The sequence below is a fragment of the Suricata suricatta genome, chromosome 8 (genome assembly GCF_006229205.1).
Source record: "Suricata suricatta isolate VVHF042 chromosome 8, meerkat_22Aug2017_6uvM2_HiC, whole genome shotgun sequence".
In the NCBI taxonomy this organism is placed as follows: domain Eukaryota; kingdom Metazoa; phylum Chordata; class Mammalia; order Carnivora; family Herpestidae; genus Suricata; species Suricata suricatta.
The window spans coordinates 94,483,492-94,508,886 of record NC_043707.1 but is presented as its reverse complement, the minus strand read 5'-3'; the positions used below and the strand labels follow the sequence as shown (position 1 = coordinate 94,508,886).

General features: G+C 43.7%; 1 protein-coding gene across 1 annotated transcript in view; it reads right to left on the bottom strand.

Moving 5' to 3' along the window:
• Positions 1 to 24,863, bottom strand: part of LOC115299891 (cytochrome P450 2J2) — a 30,771-nt gene extending 5,908 nt beyond the window's left edge. The window contains exons 1-8 of the mRNA XM_029949427.1: positions 24,572 to 24,863; positions 14,328 to 14,490; positions 11,381 to 11,530; positions 10,819 to 10,979; positions 8,181 to 8,357; positions 5,991 to 6,132; positions 3,312 to 3,499; positions 156 to 294 (exon numbers count right to left, since the gene is read on the bottom strand). Coding sequence (XP_029805287.1) covers positions 156 to 294; positions 3,312 to 3,499; positions 5,991 to 6,132; positions 8,181 to 8,357; positions 10,819 to 10,979; positions 11,381 to 11,530; positions 14,328 to 14,490; positions 24,572 to 24,781 — 1,330 coding nt within the window. The 5' untranslated portion in view covers positions 24,782 to 24,863. The remainder of the gene's footprint in view (positions 1 to 155; positions 295 to 3,311; positions 3,500 to 5,990; positions 6,133 to 8,180; positions 8,358 to 10,818; positions 10,980 to 11,380; positions 11,531 to 14,327; positions 14,491 to 24,571) is intronic.
• Between the last annotated feature and the right edge of the window lie 532 nt (positions 24,864 to 25,395).

The window sequence follows — 25,395 nt, the reverse complement described above, 5'->3', positions numbered from 1 at the left end:
AGTAAGGAATCCACGGTGTGAAGAAGAGCAAGAGGGGAGTCCCGCTGAGCAGGGCTACCTGGAAACCTTCAAAAAGCCACCGATGGCGGGGAGAAGGGTAGGAAAGGGCAAGAAAGGGACTGTGGATTCTGACTCTCCTCTTTGTCACAACTCACCTACTGAGAAAGGCAGAAAGGATTCCCTTTTCTTAAACTGTCCATTCTCGAGGAAGTGCTCCGGATTGAATGTGTCAGGGGTGGCCCATTCTGCTGGGTCCGTGTGCAGTGCAGTCAGGTTGGTCATGATCACAGTTCCCTAGAGAAGCAGAAAAGACTCAGGCAAGGCTTGACCCGTACAACACGTGTACTCACAAGGGTAACAGTCCCTTGACTCACACGCCATGGCTTGACTACACCACAGACTCCCTCACCTTCCCCTCTCACTGTCTTCTGAGCCCAACTCCTACCACCACCCCCAAGTACCCTGCTCTTTGCAATGGTACAGCTTAAAATGATGAGCTTGCAGGGAATTTTACCAGGGAAGTGTAGCTTCTACTGACTGCAGAATGTGTCTTTCTACAGGGACATGTCTACACCAGTGAGAGAATAATGCAAAAGCTAGCTAGCCAGGACCATGCCCAAATCAACCCAGCTGCTCAGTGAAGTGATAACTGTGGCAGCTCTACCCAGGTAGAAGATGTCTCATTCATCTCTTTTTCTCCCATTCTCTTCCCTCCAGTGTCTGGTACACTCCACAGGAGGTTGAATAATAGAATCAGGTCCCCTACTGAAAGGAGCCACTGTCCATCCAGGGACACAGCGAGAAACCTAGAAGGCCTCTGTATTGTCTCCCTTTCCCTCATTCTGCCTTCATCCTGTCCTTGAGTGAGGCTGCTCAATTTTACTTTATATTCATTTGTTCATTCATTCATTCATTATTTTTTTAATGTTTATTTTTGAGAGAGAGAGAGAGAGACAAAGCATCAGCAGGGGAGGAGCAGAAAGAGAGAGGGAGACACAGAATCCGAAGCAGGCTCCAGGTTCTGAGCTGTCAGCACAGAGCCTGACATGGGGCTTGAACCCATGAACCATGGGATCACAACCTGACCTGAAGTTGCACGCTCAACTGACCGAGCCACCCAGGCGCCCCTCAATTTTACTTTAAATGTCTCTTGGTCCTGTGTCCACCCCTGCCTCCGACCCAGGCTCCCAGGTGCCTTGCCTACGCTCTTGTAAGAGCTGCCCACCATGCCCTCGGCCTCTCTCCTCTTTCAGTCTGCTCCCTTTCTAAAAGCAGAGTGAACTTGGAACATAATGGATGATGCCACCCCAGCCACCCACCCACATCTTGAACAGCCGTCAGTGGCTTCCCATCGCCCTTAGGGGAGAGACCCATCTCCTGCCCCATGTCTGAACCACTCTCCTTCCTGCACTGCTACTACAGACGCCTTCTTCAGCTTCTCAAACATGCTACGTTCCCACTCGTTTCCAGGCCTTTTGACCAGCTGTTCGCCTTGCCTGGATGCCCTTCCTCCCTACTCTCACTGCGCTCCCCCGGTCACTCTCTGATCCTCAGCTCACACACCACTTCCCTTTGGAAGGCCTCTCAGACCACTCGTGCTCCTCTTCCCCATTCCAGCTCGCCTGGCCTGCGTCTTTATGGAAGCCAGTGAGCTCTCCCCTTGGACAGTTACCATGGTTTGTAAGGAAATACTTGCGTGGTTCTTTTGTTTAGAGTTTTCCCAGGTGGCAGCCTTTTCCATGCTTAATGGATAGTTGTTAAATTAATAAATAACTTGCAGTTTGAGCACTTTCTACACTAAACACTATGTGCATGACCTCATTTTCTCTCCACCCGTCAAGTTGTTTTAAATGACATTTTACAGATAGATAAATCTTAGTTCTGAGAGGTTAAGTGATGTGCCCTGAATCATGCAGTCGCAGAGGTAGAGCCATGATTTGTACAAGGTCTAGTTCATGTCAAAGCCATGGCTCCTGGACTCTACGAGATACAGTCAGTAAGATCTCTCAGTCCCAGGGATCTTTATTAAAGCTGATATTAAAAATAAGTGATAGAATGAGTCTGTTGAACTAAATGAATTGCTAGAAAAATGCAAACAGCACCTGAGAAATCATTTAGACCTCAGCCTTCACCCACAAGACATCAGTCAGTAAGAAACAGTGAAGGGAAACAGCCCTGGAATAGGTATAGGAATAGGTAAGCTCCTCTGGTTCTGCCTGTTGAGGGAAATCCCCAGTAAGACACACACAGAGGAACCTGAGACAAACTGGAATGGATACACAGAGGCCAACCAAGGCCTCGAGAAAGCAAAGGAACTGTAAATGTGCAGTGTCCAGAGAGGACACTAGAGGGCAGAGGAGAGCTGTCTGCCTAGGTCTTAAGACTCCCTGGTGAGGACAGGAATTTAACAGGGACCAAGAATAATTGCAGGGAGACTCTTTTAAAAGTCCAAGTAAGGCATCTCCTGTGGAGAGGACATGGTGTAGTACAAAAAAGATGAGCCTGGGAAACAAACCAGGTCTGGTTCTGGGACGCACCTCTTACCACTGTGTAGTTGAGAGATCTTATGCAAGCTTTATGAGCCTCGACTTCCAAATTTATAAAATGGGAATAACAGGTATTCAGAGGACTGATGAATACATTTTGAAAGAATCTATATAGCCCATGTCATATACTCATTGCTTAATAAGCATTGGTCCCTTTCTCCCTTTTCTAATAATTCATTAGTATACAACTGGACTGGTTTCCTTCGTGGGACAGTCCCACCACAGGGCTATGAGTAGAAGCTGGAAAAATACTCCTGGAGACATCATGCTAGAGACACCAGCATTAATGTGAGATTGGCCCAGGTGGTCTCAATTGTCCCTTCCTATTTTAATACTCTAGAGCCCCAGGGTTGTGAAGCAGAATGTCGCAAGTCTGGCAGGTTCCTCGTGCCGTGAGAGGCTCCACAAAGGCAAAGAAACGGCTCCACAGCAGAGTCCGAGAGCTGCTGCCTGTTGTATCCCCGCAAAGACCCATGACGCATGTTGCATAGTAAAAACAAACAAACAGACCCATGAGATCCCCCAGCAAAGAGTTGGGCCCTGCCTAAACATATTTGACCTAGGAATCCACATTCCCCTCCATAAAGGTCCAACTGAATTAATGTTCCAAAGACCACACATGGAGAAAAAAGCTAGTGTTATCTCAGGTATAATATCTCTCTCTTCCCATTTAAGTGATTCCCTAGGACAAGAGTACGTGGCAATTTCCGGTTCAGAGTTCTAAAAGATGGGCTTGAAGACCTGAGGCCAGAAGTCCCTAATTACCTTGGGCAGGTAGTATCCAGCAAGAGTGGTGTCACCTGTCACTTCCCTGGGCGCGTTGAGGGGGATGATATTTCCCATTCTTTGCACCTCGTGGATGAAGGCATTGGTGTAGGGCATGGACTCTCGATCAGCTGTACTTGGCATCTGCGACTGGCCAATCACCCTGTCGATCTCGGCTTGGACCTTTTCTGGAAGAGATGGTTCTGTTATTCGACTAGTCCATCACTTTCCTTAAGCCTGATTAAACTACAGAATGGCATAACCAGGATCAAAACTAGAGCAGGCTCTGTAGACTCTGAGTTCTCAGGAAGTATACTGGAGTGGAACGTGGACCTGGGTTTTAGAAATCTGGCTGCAAACTCTTGCTCTACAACATGACTACGGCCGGTTACTTAAACTCTGTGAGCCTCAGTTTGTTCTTCTTATTAGTAAGGATACATCTACCTTCCTCTTAAGGATGTCTTGAGGTTTACATGAATGGGTTTAGGTGAGCACCCAGCAAATCAAAGACACTTCTAATTGTGCCCCTCTTTTTGTGTTCCTTTTTTCCCTACAATAATAGAGATTTTTAGCTGGACACCTGGTTACCAGCTACATACTACATTTCCCAGATTCCTTTGGAGGTGTGACCACGTGACAAAGTTCTGGTCAGTGGAGTATATGTAGAAGGATTGTTTAATACTTGAAACACGTTCTTAAAGAAAGGGTATGTGTTTCCTCTTCCCACGTGTGGACAGGAAGCCCTTGGGGAGCCATCTCTGAGAGTACAAACAAGGCCATCATTCTAGGTACCACAGAGCAACATGTTGGCAGGAGCTTAGAACCCAAAGGGCTCTGATGAGTCAAGCTCAGATTTTTTTTACTTTTGAGAGAAAGAATTTTTTAATATATTTTATTTTTATTTTAGAAAGAGTGCAGAGGGGAGAGAGAGAGAACCTTAACCAGGCTCTCTGCTAAGTGTGGAGCCCCACAGGGGGCTTGATCCCTTGACCCTGGGATCATGACCTGAGCTGAAATCAAGAGTCAGATGCTCAACTGACTGAGCCACCCAGGCACCCCTAGAATTTAATGAGTTTTAAAAATTATGGTAAAATATATGTGATTAAAAATAAAACCATTAAAGCCATTTAATGAATTTTAAAATTATAGTAAAATATAGGTGACTAAACTTTACCATGTTAACCATACTTAAGTGCATAACTTAATAATGTTATGCATATTCACACTGTGCAGCCAATCTCCATAACTTTTTACCCTGAGAAACTGAAACTGTGCATCTGCTACACAGTAACTTCTCATTTTCTCTTACCCTAACCCCTAGAAACGCCCATTCTAATTTCTGTTTCTATGAATTTGCCTACTCTGGAAACCTCATAGAAATGGAATTACACAGTATACCTCTTTCTGTGACTGTATTATTTAATTTGGCATCATGTCCTCAAGGTTAATCAGTGTTATAACATGTCTCAGAAATTCCTTCCTGTTAAGGATGAATAATATTGCATGGTATTCCATATTTTTTTCATCCCTTCTTCCATTGATAGACACTGGATTGTTTCTACCTTTTGGCTATTGTGAATAATGGTGCTATGAAGCTGGCTATAAATTTCTATCATTTTAAGCTGTTGCTATTTTGGAGACCCTATTACAGAAGTCAAATCTATATCCTAATGAGGTAGCTTTTCAACTTTTTAGAAAATGTAATTTGTAGTTCAAATGTATTTTACATCGTGACTCATAAAACATACTTTTATGTAAATATTTGGAAAGAAATAAAATTTCATGAACAATCTTTCCCTTCACATGTGGGAAGTACTCTGATCTTTTCTATTCTATTCTTATTTTAGGAAAAAATGTTGGTCTTGATCCACTAAATTAATTGATTTTATATCCTGTTAACAAACTGTTACCCATAGTTTGAAAAACTGTATCCTAACATCCCATCTCTCATGTGCTCAAACTGCTCTGGGTCCAGGAGAGAAAAAAAAAAACCTGCCTTCGAATGGATGACAGGTGCGCTAGGTCATCTCTAGAGGAGGGAAAAAATCCTAGTAATAATAATCTCATCGCTAGGGTACGTAGTTTCCTGTAAGAGTGGGGAACCATCTTAGAGGGGGTTGTATTTGAGCAGATTCTTCAAGCACAGCAGGTGATTTACCACGTAGAGAAAATGGGGAAGCAGATGAGAGGAAAGAGCAGGTATGATGGCAGAGGCATGAATAAGGACAGTGCAAAGAAAACAACATGTAATTTGGGAGGCCACCATGCAGGGTGGGTGGAGCTCAGGCTGGACAGGCAGAAGGAGGCACATCAGAGAGCATGATATGCCAGACTAAGTTGGAACATTATCCACAGGCCAATGGAAGACATGACTTAAAGAAGCTTGTAACCAGATTTCATGTAAGAATGTACGTCTCTTCCTGGAACTCACCACAGTGTCAACTGACGTCACTGATTTCACTCTAGATTCTGAGTTTCCTGAGGCCAGAGACTCTATTATATTGGTATTATGTGAACCCATCACAGTCCTAACAGAAAAATTGAAGAATGTGCCTGTTCTCAAGTCCACATTACCTCATGACTGTCTTTCTTTCCAATCTTATAGTCCCGACTTGGGGGCAATATGCTCCAGGAGGCACCATTCTTTCCTGGCCCAGGCACACTCACTGACGTGCTCACCTTGGATTTCTGGGTACAAGGCCGAGTAGAGCAGACCCCAGCGCAGTGTCGTGGAAGTCGTCTCGGTTCCAGCAAAGAAGAGGTCCAGGGTGCTGTAGATGAGGTTTTCTTCGTGGAAATTTGAAGTCGCATTGCCCTTATTCTAGAAATCACAATGTTTATTGGTTTATTCAGTGGGTTCTTGGTTACTACAACACACAGGGGCTTCAGCCTAGGGAGAGACTGTGGAAGAAAAGATTCCCAGGAGAACTATCTTTCCCTTTGGCCATCTCAAGAGGTAGACTTATTACAGCAATATCACTAGCATCCTCCCGTCTCAAGTGCTGGAAGCTTTCGCTAGCTTTGGTGGATGAAAATTAAGACACTTCTCTTTTTTAGGCCTATAATTTGGAAGAATCTATTGGTATAGAGAAAAGAGAAGCATTTCATTGGAAAGACAGACTTGGGTTCCAATATTAGCTACCCCATTCACTATCTGTATGACCTAGGGCAAGTCATTTCATCTCTCTGTGCTTCAGTTTCCTGTTTCAGAAAATAGAAATGAAATATGCACGTCCCTTAAGATGACATTATAAATTACATGAAATGAAAAGAGCACATAACAAGTACTCAGTATGTTTATGCTGATATCAGGAAGAATAAATTGAATTCCTCTTATGGAACACAATTCTCCTATCTCCCTGTTAATGTCTTCCTTTCTAGGTGAAAACCATTCCACCAACCATTCCTCATGGACTTCCATCATCTTTACCACCTTCCCCCAGAAGCTTCAATTTGCCAACAGTCCTCTCAATGTGTGGTTCCAGACCTACACAATATTTAGCAAGTGATGTCTCCTCCTTTATGGAGAAACTAATGCTTCTTTTAATGTTATGCCAATAAGGTGAGATAAAAGGGAAGATGGATAGAAACCTACCATTTTGTCAATTCCAAGAGGAGGCACAACTAATCTGACGAGTCAATGATCATGACAGTGACACTGATGCATCAATGTATATTGAACACAGGGGTTACTGAGCTAAAAGGCTACATCTCCAATTTGGCTTTTCCCTGCTCCTTTCTTGTAATGTTGGAAAGTAGAGGATAGGAAGATCAGAGAGGAAGGCAGAAGTCCTACTCAGGCCCTGAGGCTGAAGTCTGGCATCCAACTCAGCTTTTCTTATGTTCTGCACTGGGGGCTGAGGGAAGGGGCAGGCGACTGGGCACAGGTCCAACTAACAATGAAAGAATGCTTTGAAGCTGAATTTTTAGTTTTCTTTTTGTGTGTAGTCTTTCAGATCTGGATAAAGGGCAGAGAACAGAAGATGAAGAGGCAGTATCTGAGCATCCCCAAGGCCTCAAGCCAAGTATCATTTACCCCTCTCTTTATTTCTACCTGCCTCATCAATCCTGAATTAAGGCTGCTCCACCACTGTATGAAATACTGTGTCTGTTTTGATCCCCCATGGTAAGCTAAATAATGACCCACAGAGACGTCCATATCCTAGTCTCTGGAACTTGTGGGTATTTGTTACCTTATATGCTAAAACGGATGTTGTAGATAAAATTAAGAATTTTGATATGGGAGGGGGCAGCGCCTGAATGGCTCAGTTGGTTAAGCATTCGACTTTTGCTCAGGTCATGATCTCACTGTTCTTGGATCTGAGCCACTCAGAGGGCTCTGTGCTGCCAGCTCAGAGCCTAGAGCCTGCTTCAGATTCTGCATTTCCCGTGCTCTGCCCCTCTTCTCACACTCTGTGTCTTTCTCTCCTTCTCAAAGAAATAAACATTTAAAAAATTTAAAAAACATGATTTTTGGTATGGGAAAATTATTCTGGAGTATTCCAGTGGGTCCAGTAATTACAAGAGTCTTTATAAGAGAGAGACAAGAGAAGGATGGTAGCAGAGAAGATGCTCTATGCTGGTTTTGAAGATGGAAAAAGGGGCCATGAGTCAAGGCAGCCTCTAGAAACTGGAAAAGTCAAGGAAACAGATTCCTTTGTAGGCCCTCCAGAAGGGACCAGCCTTGCCAGCACCTTGATTTTAGCCCAGTGACACGGATTTCAGACTTCTGACCTCCAGAAATGTAAGAGAATAAATGTGTGTTGTTTGGAGCTCCCAGGTTTGTGGTCATCTGTTACAGCAACAACAGGAAACTAGTAGGCGCCCTCCCCCATTTGCTCTTTAAGGAAACAACTCTGATTTCCTCACCTTTTCTATCTCCTTGAGGTAAGCATCAATAAAATCTCTTGTTTGGTCAGGATTCCAGTCTCTCTTGTGGTTTTCAATCACATGAGCAACGAACAATTTCAGTTTCTCCCAGTTGCGAAAGAGTGTTTGGTGGGGTCCAGGAAGAAACTTCATAATCCATGGAAATATATTGTAGAGCTAATTGAGAAAACCGAAACAGTCACAGAGACAATCTGGTGCCCATTTTTCACTTTTTAAGACAAAATAATAGATATTCTCTTTCCATCTCTCACTTACTGGCTCTTAAAACCTTGGGGTCACCTTGACGCTTCTCTCACCTTCTAGCAAAGCGCTTAGCACTCCATCCAAAACGTGTCCAGTTTCAGACTACGTCTCACCACCTCAGCCACGTCCTCCCCTAGTACAAACCACCATTTCCCACCTGGATGCTGTGGTAGCCTCCATCAGCCTCACTGATTTCGTTCTTAACCCACTCCTGGTTTGCTCTCCACAGAGCTGTCGGGGGATCATCTCAGACTTTAATCAGATCATTTCACTCCTTGGCTCTCAATCCTCCCATGACTTGCCCATGGCTCTCAGACAAAGCTCTACGTCATTCTCCTGGCACAGAAGCTCTGCATGAGCCAGCCACTGCACACACCTGTCACCTCCTTTGCTATCACTTCCCACCATCTTGCTCTCCCTTACTCTCTCCAGGGCAGTACCGCTGGCCCCTGTGGTGATGTCAAGGACGTTCTATTTTGGGCATTTGCATTTGCTCTTCCTTGCACTTAGAACACGCTTCCTCTGAAATCTGTGTAACTCCAGCCCTTCACTGCATTAGGGTGCTGTTCCAATGTCACCTCCTTGGGGTGGTCTTAACCTAATGATCCTATAACCCCTGCCAGCCTCTCTCCATTCCCATATCCTGTTGTATTTTCCTTCATGGTAATTATCACAAATATGTGTGTGTGTGTGTGTGTGTGTGTGTGTGTAAGGTGTTTAGATATAGATAGGTGTAGATACATATCTTATGTATTTGTCTGCCCTGCTATAATGTAATCTCCATGTAGGTAAGATATATTTTACTGAAATAAAGTATTTTAAAAAATATTTTCTCCAATGATATATGCTGGTAGAAAGAAGCATGACATAATAGAAAATCACTCAGACTTAAACAGATAGAGATACAGTAGATATTATGCTGCTTTCCAGTTGTAACATTCTGTTATTACAATGACAGTGATAATGATGGTGTAATTTGTGGCTCCTCAGTTTAACCAGCTGCCAGTGGGGGCCCCGGATTATTCTGGTGACTGAGTGACATGAGATCCATACAGCACCTAGGACCGAGCCAGCAGATCACTATCACACACTCCCATACCTGCTTGCACACACCATGACGCTTCACCTTTCAGGGGGCATTTGTAAAAATTAACTATGGTAAAGTATGTATTGCCATCCATTAAGATGCCTGGCCTATTGGGACTCCAAGAAATGCTTTATTAACCTTACCCTACTGCCCCTTCCAACCCTTTCAGGAATTAGTTTTCCCTGGGGAAGATCAGCGGTGTACCCACTGAATGAACTCTCATGATTTCCTAACTTCTGCCTTCATGGGGCCAAAGAACATGGAGTTGTTGAATTAGGGACCACTGTGACTAGGAATGAGTGAAAGGAATTCAAAATTAACTTTGATAATAATAATAATAGTTCACATTCATCGCACCCTTTTAATGTGCATGGAATCAGGCTAACACTTTATTGGTTTGGATTCAGTGGGTCCGTAAAGCTCCAGGAATAGATACTTGTCAGGAATAAATAAAAATAAATCCACTTCTAGATACTAGAAAGGCAACCTTAACAGTTGGGGCTGCTTTTCCCATAGAAGTGTCTTCCAAATTCAGAAAAGTGGCGGAGAGATCAAGAAGCTAATCAGAGTTTTTGACAGACTCACAGACCCAGAGGGACAAAATGGAGTTCAGGGCCCACCAAGGAAGGGGTGAAGATTGAATCCCAAAGGTCTGTACCCTATGGAATGAGAAGATTGAAAATACCAAGTGCTGATGGGCATGTAAGTCATGTAACCACATTTGAAACTTTTAAGCATCGTTTATGTCCAGGTATAACTTCAGGAGAAAGGGATGGACGTGTCCACATGAACCACTGTACAAGAATGTTCATGGCACCTTTATCCATAACACCCCAAACTGGAACAGCCCAGCTGTTCATCAAGAGAGGACGGAACAACAAACAGCGGCGTATTCGTACAATTGAGATGCTATTCAGGATTTTAAAAAGAAAAGAACAACTAACATGGATGAACCTGCAAACAATCTGTGGAGGCAGAAGCCCGGTTAGGGAGGGATGTGGAGGGCGGGACTCCAAAGGCGAAGGCAATATTGTGCTTTTTAAAGAGAACAACATGGATGCATAGTTGTACATCATGTAACGTTTTGTACTTAACATGAATGTTAGAAACGTTCTGAGTATGTGGTAAATATCCAGTTATAGTATCAGAAAACACTAAAGGCAACAGACTGACTTCAAGTAAGTTTGAGTTGAAGCCCATTTCAAAAGGTGATGTTTTAGCTTAAACAAACCAAAAAGTCAGAGCTGATCTGTGTTGGAAATCAGCCCCAATAGCCTAACCTCTCACCTGGCATCTCTTTGATGCCTCCTGAAAGGTGACGTCATCCAGCAACCTCAGCAGCTCCTGAAACTGTTCATCCTCGTAGTCAAAGCGTTTCCCGAAGGTGATAGAGCAAATAATATTGGAAACTGCATTGTTCATCTTGAAGTGAGGGTTAAAAGGCTGTCCTGGAGGTGGAAGAAGAGATGGATCTTTCAGATTGGTTGGTTTCTATTTTCTACTGAGAGTCTCCTCTACAGGACCTAGAACAGAGGACATTTTGAGCACAGAACCATATGAGGCTCTAGCCACAATCCCCTACTTAGGGTCTGACATATAGCAAATAGTCAATACCTGGGAAGTCAAGCTGATGACCAGGGTTTAAAAACAGTAATGGGCTTAATATTAATCTTCTTTCACTTAATCCTAGAGCTCTATGCAGGCAAGGTCATGGTTAGCTGTTCATGGTAACAACCTCAGTGCCTGGCAGAGTGCTGGGTGCAGGTTAGGGACTAAGGCACTTAATAAGTATCTGTTCAGTGAATGAACACAGTCACAATCTCCTGCACCTGTCCTAGGAAACACTCACCATTTTCCTCTTTTATCGCCTGGATGAGGTTACGGGCCTCCTCCTGAATGCATTCATCTAAGCTCTTCTTTCCTAGACCAAAGTTCTTCAGGGTTGTCAGGGTGAACCTTCTTTGCTCCTTCCAAATCTGGCCATTGGACATGATCAATCCTGGAAGAAAAGAAAAAGCCAACATTGTGGTATTCTTATTCTATAATGTAAGTATCTGCCAAATGGTATGGCAGTATGCACTGGTGGGGAGGAGAAGGGCACTGAAGCCGTTGAAAACTACCCAGAGATACAGTAGATATTTCTGGATATGCAGTAGATATAATGGCTAGCATTGCTGATTGCTGGCAGTGCAAGGACTTTAGTATTTTTATTGCATTATGTCACTGGTACTTACAGAAACACTATGAGGTAGGTATAATCATTACTTCCCCCTCCCATTTTGCTGATGAGAAAACTGAGGCACAAAGGATAAAGTCAACTCCACAAGGTTTCAGTTAATAAGCAGCTGAACAGGCATCCAAGTTCAGATCTGCCTGATTCCAAAGTCCATGCTTCAATTGCTGGTCACATAAGTATATTTAAGTATTAGTTTTATGCTATGTACTAAGAATGCACCCACGGATACAATAAAATCTATACTCCTAAGGAGGCAAGGCTTTCCAGAAGACTCTTATCTAAGCTGGAACTTGAAAGATCTTCGAAGGGATGACTCATGAAAGCAAGGAAGAGTGACTATTCCATGCAAAAAGATTAGCACATGGAAAGGCAAAGGGCAAAAAAACACTAAAAACACGGAAACAAAAACCCAGAAACAACTCATCTTAGTGTGTTGAATAGACCATCATTAGGTTTCCAACACAGATAAGGCCACACTCCCTTCTTCACCTCCAGAGTATTCTCTAACTCCTTTTAGTGTCTGGTTTTGCCCTCCACCATCTCCACGAGACAGCCCTCTTTGTCGAATCTGGGGGAACTTTTCAATGTTATCCTGCTTGATCTTCCAGTAGTACAAAGCACTTCTTTCTGGAAGCCCACCCTCCGGACAGCACACCCTCCGAATTCTCTTCCTTCCTATACCTTTTGCTGGTTGATCTTCTTTGATCAAATTTTGAAATAACAGAGTACTTCAAGATAAGGGCCACACCTCTTCTCTTCCCCTGTGATACCCCATTCCTGGGAAATCTCATCACCTCCTAAACTTTTAAATGGCATTATAGATGGTGACTACTTATTTCTGCCCTTGTGCTCCAGACATACACAACTGTCTGCCTGACTTTGCTGACCTAAAAGCATTTCAAACTCACATGTCCATGACTGGCTTCATGACAATCTCCACACAACTCCCCACCCACGCCAAACCAAACCCCTGCCCTCCTCCACACGAGGCAGACATTTGGGTGTCCACCTCAACACCTCATTCAGGTTTCCATCGCTATGATTTAGGTCATCCTCTCTTGTTGGATTTACCCCATGGATACCTTAAATCCGTGTATTTTACTGCCACTAACCTGGCCTAACCTGTTGTCATTTCTTGCCACCTCCCTAGTCCAAGCTAGAACCTTCTCTAAGCTAAAATGCTGTAATCATCTCCCGCGCCTACACTGGCACCTACACAGGTGTTAGAAGCATACCAGGTAAACATGATGGTTCCTTTCTAGAGTTCTAGATTCCGTTCCAGAGTTTCCATTGTTATTAGAGCATAAAACCCAACACCCTTCGCAAGAACTTGCATGAACAATTCCTGACCAAGCTCAGCAGTTGCATTTCCCTTTAATTATCTCTATTGAATCCCTATACTTGCATCATTGGTGACCTTTCAGTTCCTCAAGTTCACTGTCCTTCTTCCCACTTAAGGGAACCTTCCTATTCTATTCCATCTGCCTGACTGCTTTTTCACTTTGTTAAACCGATTACCATTTATTTACATTGGTCTTTCTTGAATCCCAGGACTAGATTAGCTGCCCTTGACAAATGCATCTTAATAATACTAATGCATGAAGTTTTTAGTGCTCATTGATACTGTCTTTCTGAATAGAATGTAAGTTACTACTGAATAAATATCAGCACTACTCACTGTCGTGTTGCTGGTACCTAGCACTATGTTTCACAAAGTAAATGCAGTGGAGGTAGAGTTAAAAGAGAAAGTATTTCAAAAAGGAATTGGGAAGCCCCTGGGGAAAAAATGGCTGCTTTGGTGGAGTAACAGAGTTGAGTTACCCATTTAGGTTTTTTAATGTCTACATTTATTTAACGGTAATTTTAAGTGTTCGTGCCAAACTGTTCCAACACACAGTGGAAGGCTCGAGACACCCTGTGGGGCACGCCCCTAACAATAAAGCACGAGGACGTAGAGGCAAGAAGAGGCCCTAACATAAGCAGCAGAAGGAAGCGGGACCACTTCCATTTTCCCAGGGTAAGAGATTTGAATGGAAAGAGAAAGAGAGAACAAGAATGCATTGCCTCTTCCCCTGCTATCTCTGAGTAATCAGGGCTTCCAGAGCGAGTTCATGTAGGAGACACAGCTTCTCCCAACCCGCTGACAGGACCCTGCCAAGTTTTCTAAGGGGGTGCCTTTTTAAAAAAAATGTTTTTTTATGTTTGTTTATTTTTGAGACAGAGAGAAACTGAGCATGAGTGGGGGAAGGGCAGGGAGAGGGAGACACAGAATCCGAGGCAGACTTCAGGCTCTGAACTGTCAGCACAGAGCCCTACACGGAGCTCGAACCCACGAACCGTGAGATTATGACCTGAGCCGAAGTCAGACACTTAACCAACTGAGCCGCCCAGGCGCCCCTAAGGGGGGGTGCCTTTAATAAGAAAATGTGGGAATCCAGCTTTCTTTCATTGTAGGAACTTTATACTGGCCCTGCACCCTGGAGAACAGTGGCTCCAGGGAACCTTTAACAGACCATAAAAATATCAAACACATGCACAGTACATTAGTTAAGAAACTTACCACTGTTCTTAAAGATGCGTTCTCGGATGGGAGTTATAGGGCGGTTTACAAAGCTTTGGTTCTGGTCGACAAGGACTTCTTTGATCAAGGGCAATCCAGTTACAAGAACGAAAGACATGTCACCGAGCTGCAGGCTCAAAATGTTTCCATATTTCTCCACAAGCTGGAAAATAGGCAAACAGTCACAATTGAATATGCACATGTCTACGTGTCCAGGAATGGAGGGGTTGTGCGTGGCCGAGGAAGGTCCTGTACTGGCAGAGTCCGTGTGTGAACCTTGGTACGATGGGACCGTTTCTCTCGGCTTCCTTTTCTCTTCCTCTCAGCTAGTCTAGGACTGAACTCATTCCAGGATGTGCTTCTATTCCTTATAAACATTCATTCATATATTCAACCTACACAAGTTGCATGAGCATCCAGCACTGTCCCAAGAACAAGGCATGAAGATGTAACTAGAATAAAACGGATTCTCTAACCTCAAGCACCTTAGAATCTAGTGAGGGGAGAGATTTCAGAATATATGACTCACAAAGAAAGGGGGAAAAGCTTAGTGAAAGTCTGGGTCGCAAGCATGGGCTTCCCAAGAGGTTGACTTGAGGAGAATGTGCCCTTCCTCAACACATGCTAGAGGACTGGAGATTCATGCCAGGGCTGGGGCCAGCCGTGTGGAAAAGCACTCCAGTTCCGGAGCTATCTGGGCATCTTACTCTATAATTCGCTAGCTGTGGTGCTTGGGAAAGTTGCTTTGCTTTTTTTTTTTTTTTTTTTTTTTTTTTGAGCCTCAGCTCTAAAAAGGAAAAAGTGTTCCTCCTTTAAAGGGTTCTGTGAGGAAGAATGAGAGCAACAGTGTGAAAGGCACTTTGTTTTCTGGTACCTGGCGCACAGCCGCTTGAGTCCCTGAGGAACAAACAGGCTCTGTGTGCAAAGGGACGAAGACGCATGCTCATGGCCGCGGAGAGGCCGGGAGCACACGGGTGATGTGCTGGAGGAGGGCACATGGACGCGGGTGCCATGTGAAGCCCCTTTCGCTCCTTATCTCCTTCAATCTCACAGCCACCCCTGGCATTTAACAGTGTTCCTTGTCTTTCGGAAAAGAAAAAGGAGTCATAGCGGAAGTAATGTCACCGAGGTGACAAAGCTACTGAATGGTAGAGGGAATTTGCCAGGCATTATGTAAGATTTGATGACAAAGACTTGAACCTGAGAGGCCAGCAGGCCCTTAGAGTTCAGTGAGAGGGAGAGAAAGGGGGAAGGAGGGAGGGAGACAATGGGAGACTGTGTGGTGTGTTATGAATACGTACAGATTGTGCACATATGTGCAAGGGGGGTTGGATGAGAGTGAAAGGCTACTAATCAATGTAGTTCCTGACTTGTTCATTCATGCGATGCCTCTGAGGAGATGCTACCCCTGCCACTTGTCCACCTGGGGGGCCGTGGCTGGTTGCAAGCAGCGGTAGCAAACAGAAGGGTCCCATTTCCTCCAGGTGTCTGCGGCCCCTCCTCCTCAGTCTCCACGCATGCGTGCTCCCCCTTGTCATCCTTAGGGCCTAAGACCCCACCGCCCCGCTCCGAGCAAACCAGGACTCATTCCACCACCCTGCCCCCACATTAAAAACCAAGCCCGAGCTCAATCCTTCCCTTGTTCTTTCAGCCCAGAGTCTTCCATCAATCTTTGTTCCTCTCCAGCACAGTGTGGCCTATCTCGCTGGAAAGGGTAGAGCCAAGATTCCCTCTCAAATTCATCTGCCTCTAAAGCACATGTCTTTGTTTCTAAGACATAGCAGGAATGGGTCTATAAAAATCAAGCAAAATCTTGTTTGTTTCACCTTGTTGACTGCCTCGGTAAACTTCTTAGTCTTTGTGAAAAGGATTTCTGGATTAATCTATAATATTCAGAAATTATGTTTTTGGAATGGCTGAAAATCTCAGATTAAGCTAAATGACTCCTGACAATGTGCATGTACAACCTAGAATCTCAGTGTGTGATTGGAAGGAACAGAGCACTCCAGTAGTATTTACTGAACTGAACTTCAGCATTTCTACTCCACCAGCTTTCTGCCCATGTACATTTCTAGTTCAAAAGAACTGGGTCAGGAACTTTCATGCCATACTCAACTGTGTAAACATAGGTAGATGACCTCCCGGAGCCCTGGTATTGACTATGGTGATGTCCAACAGTTCTTACGTGCACCAGGCTGTGCATTATGCTGATCGCTTTACATGGATTTAAGCGTATGACGCACCGGGCATCTGAAACACTTTGTAAGGTAGACCATATTGTCCGATGTACAACAATACCCAAGTCATTACTAAAATGAGTAAGAGAACAAAAGAGGTTAAAAATAAGATGATTCAGGAGGCTAACATAGGCTCACCATCAGAAAGGAAAATAGAAAAATAAGAATTAATGCGGGAGCTATAAAAAGCTAACAAAAGTAATAAGAGACAGGAAATTTAATACAAAGGACTAAAAACTCCAAATGTGGGATTAAGTGCTTACAAAATAAGGTGGAACAAAATAAATGTTTAGGATAACGAACAAGAAGAAGGAGGGGTTAGTGTGACAAGTGCTTGAACTACAATTACCAGGAGACAGACAACTGGGAGAGATTCCACTTCACCTCTGTTCTTAAACTCAAAAACCAACATAACAAAGACACAAAGAGAGGAAAAGTGTAGCAATTCTCACTCCAGGGGCAGCAGGTGAGAGGGTCTGCTCCCCTAAACTCTGACCAGCACTGAGCTGTGTGTGCTCACCCATCAATCAAATAAGCCCCCTTAAACGTATGCTGTTTCTATATATTACTAAGATTTAACATCTTTTCCTCAATATGAATAGTATTGTATTTTTTTCAATTTTAAAAAAATGTTTGATTATCTATTTTTCAGAGGGAGGGAGGGGCAGAGAGAAGGAGACACCGAATCTGAAGCAGGCTCCAGGCTCTGAGCTGTCAGCACAGAGCCCTACATGGGGCTTGAACTCATGAATTGCAAGATCATAATCTGAGCCGGAGAGGGACACTTAACTGACTGAGTCACTCAGGCGCCCCAGTAATATTGTATTTTTTAAATTGCCTGTTTATGTCTTCTAAGCATTTTTCAATTGTAAAGTTCAACTTTTTACTTACTGATATGTAGAAGCTCTAATACAAAGTTACAAATGGGAATGCTTTTATTTTATTACACAGGAGTCTGGAGAGAGACATACCAAATCCTATAGAGGAACTGCTCCGCGGGTGTGCGGCAGGGTGGGGCTGGGTTGTCACAAGTCGGGGCAAGATTCTCTTCCTCTCATTCAATTGTATTTTTTAAAGTCTTCCTGGGGCATCTGGATGGCTCAGTCAGTTACGTGTCTGACTCTTGATTTCAGTGCTCCTGTCAGGTTCCACTCTGGGCATGGAGCCTCCTTAAAATTCTTTCAATTCTTTCTCTCTCTCTTTCTCTGCCCCCCTCACCCAACTCTTGCACACACATGATTTCTCAAAAAATAACGTTAAAAAGTTTTCTTAGTGTTTGTATTGCTTTTTTGTTCAAAAGTATTGTTTAAATGCATATTTATTTTGAGAGAGAGAGAGACAGAACACAAGCAGGGGAGGGGCAGAGAGAGAGGGAGACAGAATCCAAAGCAGGCTCCAGGCTCCAGCTGTCAGCACAGAGCCTGACGCGGGGCTCAAACTTAGGAACTAGAGATCATGACCTGAGCTGAAGTTGCACGCTCAACTGACTGAGCCACCCAAGCACCCCCAAAAGTATTTCTATCCAATAAAGCAAAGAGGAAGAAGAAAGAGGAGGAGGAGGAGAAAGAGGAGGAGAAGGAAAAGGAGAAGGAGAAGAAAAGGAAGAAGAAGAAGAAAAGGAAGAGGGGGTGAGGGGGAGGAAGAGAGGGAGGAGGAAGGACGGGGGGCTGCGTGGGGAAGAAGGACAGGCGTGGGGCAGGCGGGGAGTGGAGAAAAAAAACCCAGACCTAATGAAATTAGGAATAAAGCATCATCAACAATGGTTCTTACTCTTTTCTGAATCACAGAGTCCTTTGAAAATCTAGTGTATGGCATGGATCCAGTAAACTCTTGTACACGAGTCTAGTCGTTCAACAGTGCCTTGGGGCCCATGAACCGCTGCTAAGAACATAGGCGTCACCGGTAGTTCTTGGGGGCTATGCTAGGCTTCTGAGAACGGTCCATGGAAAGAAAATTCAAGTTCAGTTCTATAGGTTTGCATAAAATGCTTAAGAGTTGCCAGGCACCTCCGGCCATTGCTAAGTTATAGTCCAGGGGGCAGTACAGAGGTCAGTATGATATGGTGTTTTCCTAAGGCATCAAAGTCTCCTGGGCAAGGCTGACTGCGGAAAACACGAAGGCACAGCTGAAGTGATACATGCAATCATGCTGGTAGAAAGGGACATGAAGCTATTGAAACAAGAAATGAATTTCTATCCCAGATATATTGAAAACCTCTAAGAGCTAGATCTGAAACAAAAGTCAGGATGCCGGCAAAAGCACATGTAATGTGGGAACAGGACATGCAAATACGAAAGGAGGCAACTGCGGGTGTTCGGGAACACGTGAGCTGTGTGGCTTGACTGCGATGTGGGGTTCGTTAAAGGGCACTGACCCTGACCGTGTGGTAGGTCAAGGCTGAGCGCGGGGGAGACAGTGAGTCCGTGACTTAACGCCGCTCCCAGACTAAAGGAACACTTGGGAAAATAATCAGTTCTTATTTTTACGATTCTGTACAATAAATCATTTTTAGGGGGAGAGTGAGGAAGCACATAAGGGGACCAGGTACCAGGCCAGGTTTCCTGGGAAAAGTATCTCCTCATATGAGTAAGGAGATAGGAAACAAGGCTGGGCGAGGGAATCTGCGAGAGACTGAGGACCATCTTCATGGCAGGTGACATGGTTTGCATCTTGTTTTGCGTGTAATTGGAAGTCTGGAGAGGTCTGAATAGGAGACATGACGTAAATGAGGGCTTAAGAGCTTGGACTGTGAAGTCCTACAAATCTGTTTGAACCCACGTACAAATCACATTTACTGGGTGATTTGGCGGCAAGTTATTTAACTTCTCTGTGGCTCAGTTTCCGAATGTATAAGATGCAGGTTCCCATTTTTAGGATTGTTGTCATCAGTAGCCATAATACTAATTAATAATACAATTATTTGTTGTTATTGATCTGTTTGGGAGTATACTTTAGCAAAGGGATTCTGTTAAGATACTGACAAAGGAATGGAGGAGAGGACAGAGAGTGGGACAATGCAGCCCATCCAGCCCCGAGGCCAGACAAGGGATGCCAGGGAGGCAACAACACTGGATCTCCTTGAATTTCTTCCTTTAATCTTTTCAAGAAAGGGGAATAGTGGTAGATATAAAAATTAGCATCAGCTATGTGCTAGGCACCCTGGCAACAAATTGATATTCCTGAAGTTATTTGATTCTTATAATAATCCTAGAAAGCATTTTCAGTGTTCAGAAAAGGAGGCCCAGATATTTAGCAAACAGTCTGTGGGCATAAAATTTGGGCTCTAGCTAGGGGCACCTGGATGGCTCAGTCTGTTAAGTGTCGACTCTTGGTTTTGGCTCAGGTCATGATTTCACAGTTCATGAGTTTCCAGCCCCACGTGAGGCTCTGCACTGACAGTGTGGAGCCTGCTTGGGATGCTCTCTCTCTTTCTCTCTACCCCTCTCTCACTCATGCATATGCTCTCTCTTTCTCTCAAAATAAAAGAAAAATACTTAAAAGAAAGGATGAAGACATTTTCTTTTTCTGAGGGATGGCGCTCCCTAAGTGTTGAGCCACATGACTTCCCAATCAAAAACCACGTTCCCCAGCCTCTCCAGGGGTAGCCAGTGGGGCATGAGTAGTGGTGACGTGTGCCCTGTTTGGGTCTCAACCTTAAATGAAAACTGCTTGCTCAATACTTTCACCATTCCCATTCCCGCGGACCAGCACTTAAACACAGTGGTGTTGCAGGACCCGAGCACAACAAAGAAGGAGCTGAAGTTTGGAGATGATCTTGAGGTATATGAACCGGCCTCCCCATCCTGGGCCTCCTGCCTACATCTGAATTCATTTGTAAGAGAGAGGTAAATTTCAATCTTTTTTTTTTATACCACTGTATTTTGGGGACTCTGTTATAAGCAGCTTAATGTGCATCCTAACTAATACATTTATCTACCTTATCTACCGTTCTCCCACTTCAGTCCAATAAGGTTTTCTCCTATTTAGATAAATCCTCCTCTAATTGGTCATATAGCTATGAGAGAGAAAGTTTAAAACCTAGGGGGGGAAATACAAGAAAAGTTCCCATCATATCATTTAAATAGGCTAGTTTCTTCACTGTGCTGCTGCTGTGGTTTAGTTCATGCCACTCTCTCTCATTTAAAATTTCTTGTCCCCTTAACTCTGCTTGGCCACTTGCCTAACATTCATGTAAAGCTCAGCCCCACTTACTCCAACATTCTACAAGAGGTTATCTCTAGGGTTCCCTTCCCAGGGGTCCCATCTCGAGTCTACAGCACACATTTCATCATATACTATTTTGTGCTGTGGCCGTCATGTGATAAGCACCTCATAAATGTGTGTTCCGTAAATGAATCCAAGAATAAATCGGTTGTTCTTTAACTGTCACGAAAAGTCAAGGAGCATAAGAACAGAATAGGTGTAAGAGTCAAGTAGTTCTGGATTCAAGTCCTTGTTTTGCTGTTATCTATGTGGAATAACTCGAGAAAATAACTTTATTATTTACAGCCAGGTTCCTCACTGGAAACACCACCAGATAATGCTTAACTTGTGTGTCTTTTGTGGAGATCAAATGAAAATGAACATATAAATCCTGATACAAGACCTAGCAAATAGTTGGCAATTAATGTCTTCAAATTGCTCGAGTGTAGCAATTTAGGTAAATTTAGTGATAACTAAATACACCACTTGACTCCATTCGTTTACAGCCGAATATATAAAAAAATGCAAACCTATATGCAATCAAATTTAATTGCTCTGATGAAAAAACATCGGGAATGGCTAAATTCCTAGCCTCTGTTTCATTACTAGCCAGTTTCATGACAGGCAAATCATTTACTCTTTCTTATCACATCTATCTTAGTGGTAAACCAAAGGCACAGGTCAAATTTCTGATTTCAGACAAGACTGAGTAAAAGCATTCTATTTTTACTCCTCCTACTAATCATGATACTAATGGGTACAGACAAAAATTATTCCAAGAAAAGCTTGCTTTCTCTAGCCAAAGTTCCAGAAAAAGGCTATCCCAATAGGACAGAAGCCTTTTTTCCTTTTAAGTTTATGTATTTATTTATTTTTGAGAGAGAGACAGCATGAGTGGCGGAGGGATAGAGGGAGGGGAGGGGAGAGAGACAATCCCAAGCAGGCTGTGCACTGTCAGTGCAGAACTCCATGTGGAGCTCGAACTCCCAGACTGTGAGATCATGACCTGAGCCAAAATTAGGAGTGGGATGCTTAACTGAGCCACCCAGGTGCCTCCGGACAGAAGCTTTTTAACTTTATAGGATTAAGCTTTTAAGGCCACTATAATGCGTTTTACTAACAATTACAAATGCTCTAAAAAATTGTAAATAGAAAATCTTACCAAAGAAATAAAAGATACATATAAGAACCAAAGGGAAAAATTAAAACTTAGAAATGTAACTACCTAAACAAAAACTCAACAGAGCAAGGCAATGGCTTGAAAGTCAAAAATAATGGCTGAAAACTTCCCAAATTTGGTAAGAGACCAACCTACAGATCTAAGAACCCCAAAAGCCCCCCCAAATCAACACCAAGACATACCATAACCAAATCTCTGAAAACTAAAAGCAAAAAAACTTCTTGACAGTAACAGAGAGAAACAACTCATTACTTATGCGGAACAGCAATTCAAATGTGGTTTCTCATTAGAAACCACAGAGGCCAGAAAGAAATGGTACAACATTTAAAAATATTGAATGAAAGAAATTGCCAACCTAGGAGTCTATATTAAGGGAAAATACGCTTCAGAAATGAATGTGAAATGAAGACAATTTTAGGTAAGGGAAAGTTAAGAAAAGTTTTTGCCAGCAGACTAACTCTAAAAGAAGGGCTAAAGAAAGTTCCTCAGGTAGAAGAGAAATGATATTCGTAGAAATTTTGGAAAATTGGAAATAAAGAAATAGCAACATAGGGTAAATGGCAAATATAATAGACTATACTCCTCCTGAATTAAAAAAAAATGTGCTTAACAGTTTAAAGCAAGTTTATAATATTGTCTGATGTGGTTCTCAATATATAGAGAGATAGTATTTAAGACAATTACAGTCTAAAGTGGGGAGATAAAAGGACCTAACGGTTGTAAGGTATCTATATTGAACTTGGAGTGGTAAAATGTCTGTAATTGTAGAGGCATTAAACTATGTATGCCTATTATAATCTTTAGGCAGCCACTTAAACACAATGCAAAAAGATATACTAAAAAGCACTATAAATAAGTTAAAATGAAATTCATAAAAAAGTGTTCAAGTGACCCACAGGAAGACAGAAAAGAAGAAATAGAGGAATAAAAAATAGAGGGGGAAAATAGAAAATAAATAATAAAGTTATCTAAATCCACCAATTAAAAGACAGATTTGCAGAATGAAAAAAAAAATGACCCACCTATATGCTGTCTACAAGAAACTCATTTAAAATATAGTGATACAAATAGGTTAAAAGTGAAAGTATGAAGAAGCACATGCCATGCAAATAATCATCAAAAGAGAGCTGGTTTGGTCACATTATATCAGCTAACGTTCAGGCAGTAAAAATCACCAGGCATACGGGGGACGTTACATAATCACAAAAGAATCGATTCACCAATGTGATACAATAATTTTAATGTGTATACACCAAATAACAGAAATGGGAAATACATAAAGGAAAAACTACCAGAATGGAATTGGGAAATAGACAAACCTTCAATTAGCTTTGGAGACTTCACTATGCCACTCCCAGTGATTTATAGAATTGGTAGATCAGAGGTCAGGGTACAGAAAGGTATAGAAGAAATAAATAGGATCATCCAATGATATCTAATTGATACATACAGAACACACATCCCCCAAATTGTAGAATGCCTTTTTTTTCCCTCCAAGCATGCATGGGACTGTATCTTGGGTCACTAAACCAACTGTAATGAATTTAAAAAACCTAAAATTATCCAAAGTATGTCCTTTCACCATAATGACATCAAGCTGGAAATCATTAACAGGAAGAAAGCAGGAAAATTTCCAAATACTTGGAAAATAAACAACACATTTCTTAAACAAGGGTATAGGTTTAGGAGCCTAGCTTTAAAATTCTGTAACTAATCCTGTCACTTAGTGTTATCAATTAGGTGTTTCTCCAAGAGAGTGATAAGACCTTCTCTGTACTTGAGTAGACAGGGATGTGTTTCAAGTGCTCTAGGCATGCCTAGGGAAAGGGGACCAATATTGTGCACCTACTAAAAACCATGTCTGACCATTGACTTTTTAATTTAATCTTTACAACCACCTATCACAGCACTGTCATTCAGCTAGGTGCCTGTGCTGAGTAGCAGCAAACCAGCTGAGGATTCTTCAGAGAAGTTTCGATGTTGGAGGGAATTTTAAGGAAATCAGAGGGGCCAGAATTAGTGAGCCCTGGCGGGACATGGTCCTAAAAAGGTGAAAAGAGGCTTTCCAAGAAGAGTTCCAAGCAGCTCCCTAATAAATCATAACACTGGAAAGCAGTGGGAAGTACTAAGAAAATTTAAGCAGAGGGATAACATTTTTAAAAGATTAGGTTAGTGACAGATCACAGGGAGAAGAGATTGAAAGTGAGGGGCTCAGTTATTGAAAAGTGGTGAGGATTTAGGTAGTGCTATTATCATTTTACACTCGAGAAATATAGCCTCAAAGAGGGTAGGTACAGCATTTTTTCCCCAAGGATAATGATATTAAAGAGGACAAAGTGATATCATATATAGGTTGTTCCCAGAACATTTCAGGAGGTACACAATAAAAAAATGTAGCATGTCTGACACACCTCAATAGTAAACAGTGAAAATCATTATACTTCTAGCAAGGACAGGTGTAATCACGCCAGCTGACCATGGGGAAACCGGGGCTCAGAGCAGGGTTTACCAGGATACCTGCATTAGCTGCACAGCCACCCAGCCTCCCGCCCTCGATCCCCGGGGTGGCCCCTGGTCTGCAGGTCAGGGTCAGGGCACAGCCCTGCACCTTCTCCCGCTCCTACCCGCTGAAGCTGCAGGTGCGACTGCTCAAAGTCCAGATGGAAGAAGTTGCCCACGAAGGGCAGGGGTAGGGGGCCGGGCGGGTAGTTCTTGGGACGCCGTCTTTTGAGGAAATCGGCAAAGAACAGAAAGGCGACGGCACCCAGCAGGACCGTGCGGAGATGGAGCACTGCCCAGACGGTGGCCACCAGGGAGCCCACAGCCGCGAGCATGGCTCGCAGAGTCCTCTCTCGCTCGGCTGAGCTCCGAGCGGGGGACGTCCCCGCGGGTCCCCGCCGCTGAGCTCCCCGGCTTGCGGGCCCGCCCCAACCGCGCAGCGCCCCGCCCCGCCCCTGCCTCGCGAGGCTCCCCGCTGCACCCCGCCCACCCCCACAGCCCCAGTCTTGGCCCCGCCCGCCTGCTGCCGCGCCCTGGGGCTTCCTTTCTCCCTCCTCCTTTCCCTGGACCTCGGCCCCACACCAGCCGTGATGCCCTCCGGAAAGCCTGGCAGCGAGTTCGGGAGAGGACCCGCACCGCCCTTGAACCAGGCCAGGCGCCTTGTTTTCTGCTATTTAGAAAGCCCGTCTCCCTCTGAGACGAGGGCATCTTGGGTAGGTGGTGCATCACCCCGGGAGCGCCACAGGCATTCGAGCTCTGGGTTTTTCGGTCGCCCTCTCTCATCCAAAGGTTGGCATCTTGCCGGTGAACTGCCTCGATAACAGCAGCACTTGGCATTTCTTGGGCGTCTCACTAAGAGCCAGGCAGCATCGAGCCTGTACATGAACGGTTTCATTCTGACAAAATTACGAAAGAGATGTTCTTACTTCCATCTTGCTGTTGAAACTGA